Raw genomic sequence first — 12,802 nt, 5'->3', positions numbered from 1 at the left:
TGGGAGTGGCAGGTGGCCTGAATGTTAGTCGGGAGTGGCAGGTGGCCTGAACTGTGATCGGGAGTAGCAGGTGTTAGGCATTGACTTTGATCATGAGTGGCAGGTGGCCTGAAATTTGATCGGGAGTGGCAGGTTGTCTGAACTTTGATCAGGAGTCGCAGGTGGCCTGAACTTTGATCGGGAGTGGCAGGTGGCCTGAACATTGATCGGGAGTGGCAGGTGGCTGGAACTTTCATCGGGAGTGGCAGGTTGTCTGAACTTTGATTGGGAGTGGCAGGTGACCTGAACTTTGATCGGGAGTGGCAGGTTGTCTGAACTTTGATCTGGAGTGGCAGATTGTCTGAACTTTGATCGGGAGTGGCAGGTGTTAGGCGTTGACTTTGATCATGAGTGGCAAGTGGCCTGAACTTTGATCGGGAGTGGCAGGTTGTCTGAACTTTGATCAGGAGTGGCAGGTGGCCTCAACATTGATCGGGAGTGGCAGGTGGCTGGAACTTTCATCGGGAGTGGCAGGTTGTCTGAACTTTGATCGTGAGTGGCAGGTTTTCTGAACTTTGATTGGGAGTGGCAGGTGACCTGAACTTTGATCGGGAGTGGCAGGTGGCTGTAACTTTGATCGGGAGTGGCAGGTTGTCTGAACTTTGATCTGGAGTGGCAGATTGTCTGAACTTTGATTGGGAGTGGCAGGTAACCTGAACTTTGATCGGGAGTGGCAGGTTGTCTGAACTTTGATCGGGAGTGGCAGGTTGTCTGAACTTTGATTGGGAGTGGCAGGTGACCTGAACTTTGATCGGGAGTGGCAGGTGGCTGTAACTTTGATCGGGAGTGGCAGGTGACCTGAACTTTGATCGGGAGTGGCAGGTGGCCTGAACTTTGATCGGGAGTGGCAGGTTGTCTGAACTTTGATCGGGAGTGGCAGGTTGTCTGAACTTTGATTGGGAGTGGCAGGTGACCTGAACTTTGATCGGGAGTGGCAGGTGGCTGTAACTTTGATCGGGCATGGCAGGTTGTCTGAACTTTGATCAGGAGTGGCAGGTGGCCTGAACTTTGATCGGGAGTGGCAGGTGTTAGGCATTGACTTTGACCTGACCGTACATCGTTCACAAGCTCGGCCTCCTGTAATGAATTTTTGGTTCCCTCTTTCTTCCGCACCCACAGCCATGATTTACTCGCCTTCCTTTTGAGCCACTGTGGCTGCATGATTGTCCCTCCCCTTAGCTGACATCACTCTGGCCTGATTCCTTTGGAAGCTTGGCATTTTACAGGGCCCGCTTCCCCTGCCTCCTCCCTCTCTGGGTGCACTTGGGGCTCAGTGTTCACATGGATAGGACCTTTTCCGGTTATCTTCATTTCTCTTATTCTTTCATATATTGCAGTATGTCTGCCTCTCACTTCTCTTGTGGCCTTATCTTGCTGCTGCTCTGGCTGTGCTTTTCTTTCCAGTTTTGCTGCATTTTCTATGTTTCCCTTTACTTCACATGAGCCCTTTTCTATGTTTCCCTTTACTTCACATGAGCCCTTTTCTATGTTTCCCTTTACTTCACATGAGCCCTTTTCTATGTTTCCCTTTACTTCACATGAGCCCTTTTCTATGTTTCCCTTTACTTCACATGAGCCCTTTTCTATGTTTACTTTTTTGGAGCTATGTTTGCAGTGCATTAGGGGTCTTACACCCTCTGTTCCTTCTTCTCTTCATGTTGTATATATTCAGGTGTGCCACTGTTACTCTCAGATCCACAGGATTCACACACTTCAACCAGGTGTGAACTGGCCTTCCTTCTTACCTCCTTTTGATTGGGGACCAACTCCTCACCTGAGGAACTTGGAGAGTCCTTCCGCGATCGTTCCCTTCCTTTTTTCTTTCTTCTTCTTTATGTCCTTCTTTGTTTTCTTTTTTGTGAAGAGAAAGGGTCTCTCCCCCTTGGAGGCCACGGCGCCCGGTTGTTAAACAACTACAGCGGTGTGGATCCCAGGCAGACAGCCCAAAATGGGGGAAAAGCCTTAAATAGCAACAACAAAAAACGCTATGCTCTTGTTTGATGTCCTGTACCAGATAGAGAGCATTCCGGCATTAAGAAAACTCTGGAGTCCCGAGGGACGGGATTATCAGAGTAAGGGATGAGCGAACGGGAACAAACAGCAGAAGAAATACAAAAACAGGCAGGAGCTAACTGTGTGGCGAAACACACAAAGCGGGGAGACAGGAGCCAGGGGAAGGCTCAGGGAGAGAAAAGTGAGGGGAGAGGAAGCGTACCGGGAGAATAGGTTCGCTGGCAGCGTCTAGCCCACCAAGCTATTGCGAGAGTTGCAATGTGCCGAACTGTGTTCTGGCTGCATAGAAATCGAGCGGCGGCCATCTTGGAACCGACTAGACCATCAATGTATGTTCAGTATGCACGTGAGGAAACAGACCAAGAAGGCAATCTCCACTGTTTCCAAAGGCTCCATCGGCGTGACATGACAGTTACAGCTTTCGTTGATAAAGCGATCTACGCTGCGAAACGGAAACGTACAAACTGTTTGAGCTTAAAAGCCTGAATGCATGATTTGCCCGAATTTCAGCCTTTCGAAAATTCAGAGCGGGCGAAAAGTTCGACCAAATAATGCATTTGGTGCTGTGGGTTGCGGGGGGGGGGTTCACCTGCACCCTTGCTCACTATATTGTGAGCGTGGGTTGCGGGGGTGTCCCCTGCAGCCATCCCAAAAAGCTCAAAAAAGAAAAAACTAAAGGACCCTGCTGCACCGGTTCCCGATCACAGAAGTGAAAGGGAGCAAGTGTCGCAGGGACAGTTGGCGGCCTCAAGGGAAGTAGGGGTGTGGGAGTGTGGTGTGGGTGTGGGTGGGGGCGTAGGTGTGGGGCCAGGGCCAAGTCAGAAATGTTCAAGGGAGAAAAGTCTGAAGGTTATTTCGGAAAAACTATCTTCAGTCTTTTCTCCCTCGAACATTTGGATCTCAGGCTTTCAATCCCGATCCCTGGAATCACACTGAGTAATAAACCACTGGGTCCCTGATTGCTGTGTGTGGGTGCAGCCTTCAACCCAGGTGTGGCCTCTGCTCTCTTCGGGCTTGTGTTACTGTTGTGACGTTGCTTCTCTTGCCCCAGAGGCAAGAGGTATTAGGCAGCTCCTGCTCCCTCTGTTCCACACAAGCTTGCGCTGTGCTACTAGCCAGCCTATGATAGGCCCTCTGCCCAGGCCAGATGTGGCTTGTGTCTGGGTAGGCCCTCTGTTCCCACCAGGCCAGTCTTGGCTTGTGTCTGGATAGGCCCTCTGCCCATGCCATATGTGGCTTGTGTCTGGATAGGCCCTCTGTTCCCACCAGGCCAGATGTGGCTTGTGTCTGGATAGGCCCTCTGCCCATGCCAGATGTGGCTTGCGTCTGGATAGGCCCTCTGCCCAGGCCAGACGTGGCTTGTGTCTGGATAGGCCCTCTGTTCCCACCAGGTCAGACGTGGCTTGTGTCTGGATAGGCCCTCTGTTCCCACCAGGCCAGACGTGGCTTGTGTCTAGATAGGCCCTCTGTTCCCACCAGGCCAGACATGGCTTGTGTCTGGATAGACCCTCTGTTCTCACCAGGCCAGTCTTGGCTTGTGTCTGGATAGGCCCTCTGTTCCCACCAGGTCAGACGTGGTTTGTGTCTGGATAGGCCCTCTGTTCCCACCAGGCCAGTCTTGGCTTCTGTCTGGATAGGCCCTCTGTTCCGACCAGGCAAGGCTTGGCTTGTGTCTGGATAGGCCCTTTGTTCCCACCAGGCCAGATGTGGCTTGTGTCTGGATAGGCCCACTGTTCCCACCAGGCCAGTCTTGGCTTGTGTCTGGATAGGCCCTTTGTTCCCACCAGGCCAGATGTGGCTTGTGTCTGGATAGGCCCTCTGTTCCCACCAGGCCAGGCGTGGCTTGTGTCTGGATAGGCCCTCTGTTCCCACCAGGTCAGACGTGGCTTGTGTCTGGATAGGCCCTCTGTTCCCACAAGGTCAGACGTGGCTTGTGTCTGGATAGGCCCTCTGTTCCCACCAGGCCAGACGTGGCTTGTGTCTGGATGGGCCCTCCGTTCCCACCAGGCCAGATGTGGCTTGTGTCTGGATGGGCCCTCTGCCCAGGCCAGATGTGGCTTGTGTCTGGATAGGCCCTCTGTTCCCACCAGGTCAGACGTGGCTTGTGTCTGGATAGGCCCTCTGTTCCCACCAGGCCAGATGTGGCTTGTGTCTGGATAGGCCCTCTGTTCCCACCAGGCCAGACGTGGCTTGTGTCTGGATGGGCCCTCTGTCCCCACTAGGCCAGATGTGGCTTGTGTCTGGATAGGCCCTCTGTTCCCACCAGACCAGGCTTGGCTTGTGTCTGGATAGGCCCTCTGTTCCCACCAGGCCGGCCTGGCTTGTGCCTGGATGGGCCCTCTTCCCAGGCCAGATGTGGCTTGTGTCTGGATAGGCCCTCTGTTCCCACCAGGTCAGACGTGGCTTGTGTCTGGATAGGCCCTCTGTTCCCACCAGGCCAGATGTGGCTTGTGTCTGGATAGGCCCTCTGTTCCCACCAGACCAGGCTTGGCTTGTGTCTGGATAGGCCCTCTGTTCCCACCAGGCCGGCCTGGCTTGTGTCTGGATGGGCCCTCTGTTCCCACCAGGTCAGGCGTGGCTTGTGTCTGGATAGGCCCTCTGTCCCCACCAGGCCAGGCTTGGCTTGTGTCTGGATAGGCCCTCTGTTCCTACCAGGCCAGACTTGGCTTTTGTCTGGATAGGCCCTCTGTTCCCACCAGGCCAGGCTTGGCTTGTGCCTGGATAGGCCCTCTGTTCCCACCAAGCCAGGCTTGGCTTTTGTCTGGATAGGCCCTCTTTTCCCACCAGGCCGACCTGGCTTGTGTCTGGATGGGCCCTCTGTTTCCACCAGGCCACATGTGGCTTGTGTCTGGATAAGCCCTCTGTTCCCACAAGGCCAGATGTGGCTTGTGTCTGGATAGGCCCTCTCTTCACACCAGGTCAGAAGTGGCTTGCGTCTGGATAGGCCCTCTGTTCCCACCAGGCCAGTCTTGGCTTGTGTCTGGATAGGCCCTCTGTTCCCACCAGGCCAAATGTGGCTTGTGTCTGGATAGGCCCTCTGTTCACACCAGGTCAGAAGTGGCTTGTGTCTGGATAGGCCCTCTGTTCCCACCAGGCCAGACGTGGCTTGTGTCTGGATAGGCCCTCTGTCCCCACCAGGCCAGATGTGGCTTGTGTCTGGATAGGCCCTCTGTTCCCACCTGGCCAGGCTTGGCTTGTGTCTAGATAGACCCTCTGTTCCCACCAGGTCAGGCGTGGCTTGTGTCAGGATAGACCCTCTGTTCCCACCAGGCCAGGCTTGGCTTATGTCTAGAGAGACCCTCAGTTCCCACCAGGCCGGCCTGGCTTGTTTCTGGATGGGCCCTCTGTTCCCACCAGGTCAGACATGACTTGTGTATGGATAGGCCCTCTGTCCCCACCAGGCCAGGCTTGGCTTGTGTCTGGATAGGCCCCATGTTCCCACCAGGCTAGGCTTGGCTTTTGTCTGGATAGGCCATCTGTTCCCACCAGGTCGGACGTGGCTTGTTTCTGGATAGGCCCTCTTTTCCCACCAGGCCAGTCCTGGCTTGTGTCTGGATAGGCCCTCTGTTCCCACCAGGCCAGGCTTGGCTTGTGTCTGGATAGGCCCTTTGTTCCCACCAGGCCAGATGTGGCTTGTGTCTTGATAGGCCGTCTGTTCCCACCAGGTCAGACGTGGCTTGTGTCTGGATAGGCCCTCTGTTCCCCCAGGCTAGTCTTGGCTTGTGTCTGGATAGGCCCTCTGTTGCCACCAGGCCAGGCTTGGCTTGTGTCTGGATAGGCCCACTGTTACCACCAGGCCGGCCTGGCTTGTGTCTGGATGGGCCCTCTGTTCCCACCAGGTCAGGTGTGGCTTGTGTCTGGATAGGCCCTCTGTCCCCACCAGGCCAGGCTTGGCTTGTGTCTGGATAGGCCCTCTGTTCCTACCAGGCCAGACTTGTTCCCACCAGGCCAGATGTGGCTTGTGTCTGGATAGGCCCTCTGTTCCCACCAGGCCAGATGTGGCTTGTGTCTGGATAGGCCCTCTGTTCACACCAGGTCAGAAGTAGCTTGCATCTGGATAGGCCGTCTGTTCCAACCAGGCCAGTCTTGGCTTGTGTCTGGATAGGCCCTCTGTTCCCACCAGGACAGGCTTGGCTTGTGTCTGGATAGGCCCTCTGTTCCCAGCAGGCCGGCCTGTCTTGTGTCTGGATAGGCCCTCTGTTCCCATCAAGCCAGGCTTGGCTGGTGTCTGGATAGGCCCTCTGTCCCCACCAGGCCAGGCTTGGCTTGTGTCTGGAGAGGCCCTCTGTTCCCACCAGGCTAGACGTGGCTTGTGTCTGGATGGGCCCTCTGTTCCCAGCTGGCCAGGCTTGGCTTGCGTCTGGATGGGCTCTCTATTCCCACCAGGCCAGACTTAGCTTGTGTCTGGATGGGCCCTCTGTTCCCACCTGGCCAGGCTTGGCTTGTGTCTGGATGGGCCCTCTGTCCCCAACAGGCCAGGCTTGGCTTGTTTCTGGATATGCCCTCTGTTCCCACCAAGCCAGGCTTGGCTGGTGTCTGGATAGGCCCTCTGTTCCCACCAGGCTGGCCTGGCTTGTGTCTGGATGGGCCCTCTGTCCCCAACAGGCCAGGCTTGGCTTGTGTCTGGATAGGTCCTCTGTCCCCACCAGGTCAGACGTGGCTTGTGTCTGGATAGGCCCTCTGTTCCCACCAGGCCAGGCTTGGCTTTTGTCTGGATAGGCCCTCCGTTCCCACCAGGTCAGACATGGCTTGTTTCTGGATAGGCCCTTTGTCCCCACTAGGCCAGTCTTGGCTTGTGTTTGGATAGGCCCTCTGTTCCCACCAGGCCAGGCTTGGCTTGTGTCTGGATAGGCCCTCTGTTCCCACCCGGCCGGCCTGGCTTGCGTCTGGATAGGCCCTCTGTTCCCACCAGGCCAGTCTTGGCTTGTGTCTGGATAGGCCCTCTGTTCCCACCAGGCCAGATGTGGCTTGTGTCTGGATAGGCCCTCTGTTCACACCAGGTCAGAAGTGGCTTGTGTCTGGATAGGCCCTCTGTTCCCACCAGGCCAGACGTGGCTTGTGTCTAGATAGGCCCTCTGTCCCCACCAGGTCAGGCTTGGCTTGTTTCTGGATATGCCCTCTGTTCCCACCAAGCCAGGCTTGGCTTGTGTCTAGATAGACCCTCTGTTCCCACCAGGTCAGACGTGGCTTGTGTCTGGATAGACCCTCTGTTCCCACCAGGCCAGGCTTGGCTTGTGTCTAGAGAGACCCTCTGTTCCCACCAGGCCGGCCTGGCTTGTGTCTGGATGGGCCCTCTGTTCCCACCAGGTCAGGCGTGACTTGTGTCTGGATAGGCCCTCTGTCCCCACCAGGCCAGGCTTGGCTTGTGTCTGGATAAGCCCCCTGTTCCCACCAGGCCAGGCTTGGCTTTTGTCTGGATGGGCCCTCTGTTCCCACTAGGTCGGACGTGGCTTGTTTCTGGATAGGCCCTCTGTTCCGACCAGGCCAGTCCTGGCTTGTGTCTGGATAGGCCCTCTGTTCCCACCAGGCCAGGCTTGGCTTGTGTCTGGATAGGCCCTTTGTTCCCACCAGGCCAGATGTGGCTTGTGTCTTGATAGGCCCTCTGTTCCCACCAGGTCAGACGTGGCTTGTGTCTGGATAGGCCCTCTGTTCCCCCCAGGCTAGTCTTGGCTTGTGTCTAAATAGTCCCTCTGTTGCCACCAGGCCAGGCTTGGCTTGTGTCTGGATAGGCCCTCTGTTCCCACCAGGCCGGCCTGGCTTGTGTCTGGATGGGCCCTCTGTTCCCACCAGGTCAGGCGTGGCTTGTGTCTGGATAGGCCCTCTGTCCCCACCAGGCCAGGCTTGGCTTGTGTCTGGATAGGCCCTCTGTTCCTACCAGGCCAGACTTGTTCCCACCAGGCCATATGTGGCTTGTGTCTGGATAGGCCCTCTGTTCCCACCAGGCCAGATGTGGCTTGTGTCTGGATAGGTCCTCTGTTCACACCAGGTCAGAAGTGGCTTGCGTCTGGATAGGCCCTCTGTTCCCACCAGGCCAGTCTTGGCTTGTGTCTGGATAGGCCCTCTGTTCCCACCAGGACAGGCTTGGCTTGTGTCTGGATAGGCCCTCTGTTCCCAGCAGGCCGGCCTGGCTTGTGTCTGGATGGGCCCTCTGTTCCCACCAGGTCAGATGTGGCTTGTGCCTGGTTAGGCCCTCTGTCCCCACCAGGCCATACGTGGCTTGTGTCTGGATGGGCCCTCTGTTCCCAGCTGGCCAGGCTTGGCTTGTGTCTGGATGGGCCCTCTGTTCCCACCTGGCCAGGCTTGGCTTGTTTCTGGATAGGCCCTCTGTTCCCACGAAGCCAGGCTTGGCTGGTGTCTGGATAGGCCCTCTGTTCCCACCAGGCCAGACTTGGCTTTTGTCTGGATGGGCCCTCTGTCCCCAACAGGCCAGGCTTGGCTTGTGTCTGGATAGGCCCTCTGTTCCCACCCGGCCGGCCTGGCTTGTGTCTGGATGGGCCCTCCGTTCCCACCAGGCCAGGCTTGGCTTTTGTCTGGATGGGCCCTCTGTCCCCAACAGGCCAGGCTTGGCTTGTGCCTGGATAGGCCTCTGTTCTCTCCCACCAGGCCAGGCTTGGCTTGTGGCGCTCCCACTGTCCTTTAGAGCCCTGCTGGACCACCTGGCTTAGCATGTGGCGTTAGCTGACTGTGCTCCAATGTTCTGAAAGGCCCTCTGTTTCCCTCCATGTTTGCTCAGTGTCACTAGGTGGGCTATGCTCCCTTTGCCCCAATGTGTCCTCTGTTGCTGAACAACATGTTTCTGTCTTCCAGGCTCAGAGCGTTCTGCAGGTCCTCCTAGCTCAGCTGCTGGAAGATTCCCTACCCTGGATGTCGGCTCTTCTGGAGGTGGAGAGAGTTTCATCTGACATGAAAACGGTGCAGCAAAGCGCAGCCAATTCCAGAACCATGGAAGAGGTGAGATGCTGGTACAGAGGGAGGAGGGGTGTGGGGGTGTGGCTAGAATACCCTGGAACTCCAGAGCGCCGCACCCCTCCCTGAGTCTCGGAGAACGGGAAGTCGTGAGTCTTGCAGTTGCTGGGATCTTTTAGAAGTCACTGGAGGATGACACTGTTTTAGGGGGGCGGGCGGGTGAAGGTTTCCTGGGCGAGTGGTCCACTGGAGTAATTGAGGGTCCTTTGACTTAAAGAGGTGCAGGGGGAGAGGGCATGGCTCACTTTCCCCCAATCTACGTCCATCCTTATTTTGACACAGTCCTTCCCTCTGTCATGTATGCAGCCAGTAGCGCTTACATGTATTCTCTCAAGAATAAGAGTGCTAAAGAATCGATGTTGCAACCATGGCAAGAATGGGGCTGGGTGGGGCGTTGAGGCAGGGGTGTAACTCAGGGCGCAAGCTTGTTACATACCTGTGCGGGCTCCCAGACACCCGCGTACCCTCAGAAGAGTAATTGGCAATACCCATTCACATTTGAAATATCTCAGACCATTGGAGTAGGCAGTTATCTGAGCCCAGACTAGGAGTGCTGTGGAGCAGGCACTTCTCTGAGCTCAGACTAGGAGTGCTGTGGAGCAGGCAGTTCTCTGAGCCCAGACTAGGAGTGCTGTGGAGCAGGCACTTCTCTGAGCCCAGACTAGGAGTGCTGTAGAGCAGGCACTTCTCAGAGCCCAGACTAGGAGTGCTGTGGAGCAGGCAGTTCTCAGAACCCAGACTAGGAGTGCTCTGGAGCAGGCACTTCTCTGAGCCCAGACTAAGAGTGCTGTGGAGCAGGCACTTCTCTGAGCCCAGACTAGGAGTGCTGTGGAGCAGGCAGTTTCTCTGAGCCCGTACTAGTAGTGCTGTGCAGCAGGCATTTCTCTGAGCCCAGACTAGGAGTGATGTGGAGCTGGCAGTTCTCTGAGCCCAGACCAGGAGTGCTGTGGAGCAGGTAGTTCTCTGAGCCCAAACTGGGAGTGCTGTGGAGCAGGCAGTTCTCTGAGCCCAGACTAGGACTGCTGTGGAGCAGTGTCATACCGCCGAGTTCCTGGCGTCTATGGAGCCGCTGGCGACGCGGAACCTAGCTCCGTTCGCTTCGGCCACGCCCCCTGTTTCCTGGTTCCCTTTTTTCTGATTCTGATTGGCTAGACGCTCCGCATCCCGGTGTTTTAACCAGCCACTTCCGGGTCACGGACGCGTTGCAACGCTTCCGGTATCGTCCGTAGGCTGAGTTGCTTGCTACCTGTGGCTTTCGTGCTGCTCTCTCGCTTGCTGCTGGTCGGGTCCTCGTACCTGTCTGATCCTTTCTGTCATTCTTTCCGCTGGACCTGTCTACCTTTCCCTTTCTCTTTTGGTTCGTAGTAATTCTCCCTTGCCCTCCTTCCATCTTGCTTCCCCTCCCACCTTCCCATCTTCACTTACTGCTTTTTTCCTTTTCCTGTCTGTTACTCTCTCCGCTCTTCCTTCGCCTACCTTCAGTATTGCTTCTGTGACCTCCCATGTACCAGACTCCGGTCTGTTCCCCTGGACTGCCTTTGCTTGCTGCATTAGTACTTCCTCTCTTAACCTGTGTACCAGTTCCTCGGACCTCTTAATGGACTGCCTGTGTTTCTGAGTCTTCACTCCACGTGTTGTCTCCAGCCCCTTCTACCAGATCTTACCTTATAAGTACTCCTGGTTCCACGTCTACAAGACACCCAACGATACTACAGGGTTTTTTTGTGCCTAAGGCTTTTTCCCCTCTTGGTCGATCCCGGGGGTGGGCCCCCTGGTCTCCCTTCTTGGGGAGCACGGTGGCTTCCTTCCGGGGTCGTCCCTATCTTCATAAAAAAAAGGTGTCTACTCGGAGAAAAGAAAAGAAGGGTTCTTGGAAGGAAGAAGGAGGTGAGGAGTCGGGGGAGGGGGAGATTTCAGAAGCTACACTTTCGGACGAAGATATCACCGACCCCGGTGACAGTTTGCAACGCCAAAAAGAGATGGCCACCCCACAGCAGATACAAGAACTCGTAGCCGCTGTACAAAGTCTAAGTCTAGAGATGCAGAACCTTAAGACTGCTAAAACCACCCTTCAACAGCGTATGACGGACAGAGAAAGACCATTAGCTGATTTACCTCCACTTCCCCTAGTATCAGGGAAGTTCGATGGATCCCCAAAGAAGGTTAAAGAATTTCTGGACGCATGCAATCTTCATTTTACCTTTCGCCCTCAGACCTTCGCCTCAGATCACGCCAAGGTGGGGTTTATGATCACCCACATGATCGGAAATGCCCTGGCTTGGGCTACCCCTCTAGTAAACCAGTCAGACCCGGTTTTACAGGACTACGATGCCTTTAAGGCCCTGATTCAACAAACCTTTTTGCGAACAGAGAGTACATACTTGGCCTCGGAGGACCTCCTTGACATCCGTCAAGGGAATTCTGATTTACTGACATACATCACCACTTTCAAACAGGTGGCTGCAGAGGCAGGTTGGCAGGAACAGGCTCAGTATGCCATATTTCGGCGAGGTTTAAGGGAGGAATTGAAGGACGAACTTGCCCGAATAGAAAGACCGGTGTCTTTCGCCGAACTTCTGACAGCTACCCTCCGAATTGACTTCAGGATGACGGAAAGACGTCAAGAAAAGAGGAAGATCAGGCTAAGCGTACCCCCTCCCGTGGAGACTCCTTCACCAGCATCTATACCCTTCCAACGGACAACTAAAGAAGAACCCATGCAGATTGGAACCACCAGAGCCCCACTGACACCGGAAGAAAGGAAACGGCGCAGGGAGGGTTCCTTGTGCATGTACTGTGGATCTTCATTACATTTATTAAGAGATTGTCCGGAAGTACCACCCAGAAGATCGGGAAACGCTCGCCCTCGGTAAACATTGGGACGCATTACCGAGGGGCTGCTTTTAGTCCCTACGCACCACTTTCTGTATCCTCTACAGAAACATCTGAGGACTCCCGGTTGATGATGCTCACAGTTTCTCTCAGAGTAGGCCCCAAAGAAGTAACCGCTTTAGCACTACTCGACTGTGGAGCAGCAGGAAACTTCATGGATACCCATTGGGCAGAACGACATGGAGTCAAGAGGATAGCCAAAAACGAAGATCAAAAGGTGGAAGGAGTTGATGGCGAACCTTTGAGCTCGGGTTTGATCACTCATACCACTAAAGCACTTACTTTATCCATCCAACAACACACCGAAAGTATCACATTCGATATCATCAGAGCTGCTCACTTCCCTCTTATCCTGGGTATCTGTTGGTTACGCAGACACAACCCCTGTATTGACTGGTCTAGAAACCTACTTAGCTTTCAGTCCTCACTATGCAAATCGGAATGTTTGCCAGAACCAAGATTCGAGACCGTCAAGACCACTAATAGCTGCAAAGTCAAAACGGTGCACTGTCTTCCCCACTACCTGAAGGAGTTCAATGAAGTGGCAACTGAAAAGATACCCGTAGAGCTCCCTCCTCACCGGCCTGAAGACTGTTGCATCGATCTCACCCCAGGTGCATTGGTACCCTTCGGTAGGATGTTTCCACTATCATTAGAAGAAAAACAATACCTCCGAAAGTACCTGGACAGCAACATGGAGAACGGGCTAATTAGGCCTTCCAAGTCCCCTGCAGGGGCATCACTGTTCTTCATCTCAAAAAAGGATTCTAAGGAGTTGAGGCCGTGTATAGACTATCGCGGCCTAAACAAGGTTACCATAAAGGACCGGTATCCTATGCCATTGATAACCGATATCCTACAAGCTGTACAGGGTGCTACCATCTTTACCAAA

General features: G+C 54.9%; 1 protein-coding gene across 1 annotated transcript in view; it reads left to right on the top strand.

The window, feature by feature from the left end:
- Positions 1 to 8,865: 8,865 nt before the first annotated feature.
- Positions 8,866 to 12,802, top strand: part of LOC138447896 (uncharacterized) — an 879,976-nt gene continuing 876,039 nt past the window's right edge. Inside the window, exon 1 of the mRNA XM_069604399.1 lies at positions 8,866 to 9,003. Coding sequence (XP_069460500.1) covers positions 8,917 to 9,003 — 87 coding nt within the window. The 5' untranslated portion in view covers positions 8,866 to 8,916. The remainder of the gene's footprint in view (positions 9,004 to 12,802) is intronic.

The sequence above is a fragment of the Ambystoma mexicanum genome, chromosome 3q, assembly GCF_040938575.1.
Source record: "Ambystoma mexicanum isolate Mex_15411 chromosome 3q, UKY_AmexF1_1, whole genome shotgun sequence".
NCBI classification, from domain to species: Eukaryota; Metazoa; Chordata; class Amphibia; order Caudata; family Ambystomatidae; genus Ambystoma; species Ambystoma mexicanum.
The sequence above is the reverse complement of the archived record's forward strand: the minus strand, read 5'-3'. Positions and strand labels throughout refer to the sequence as shown.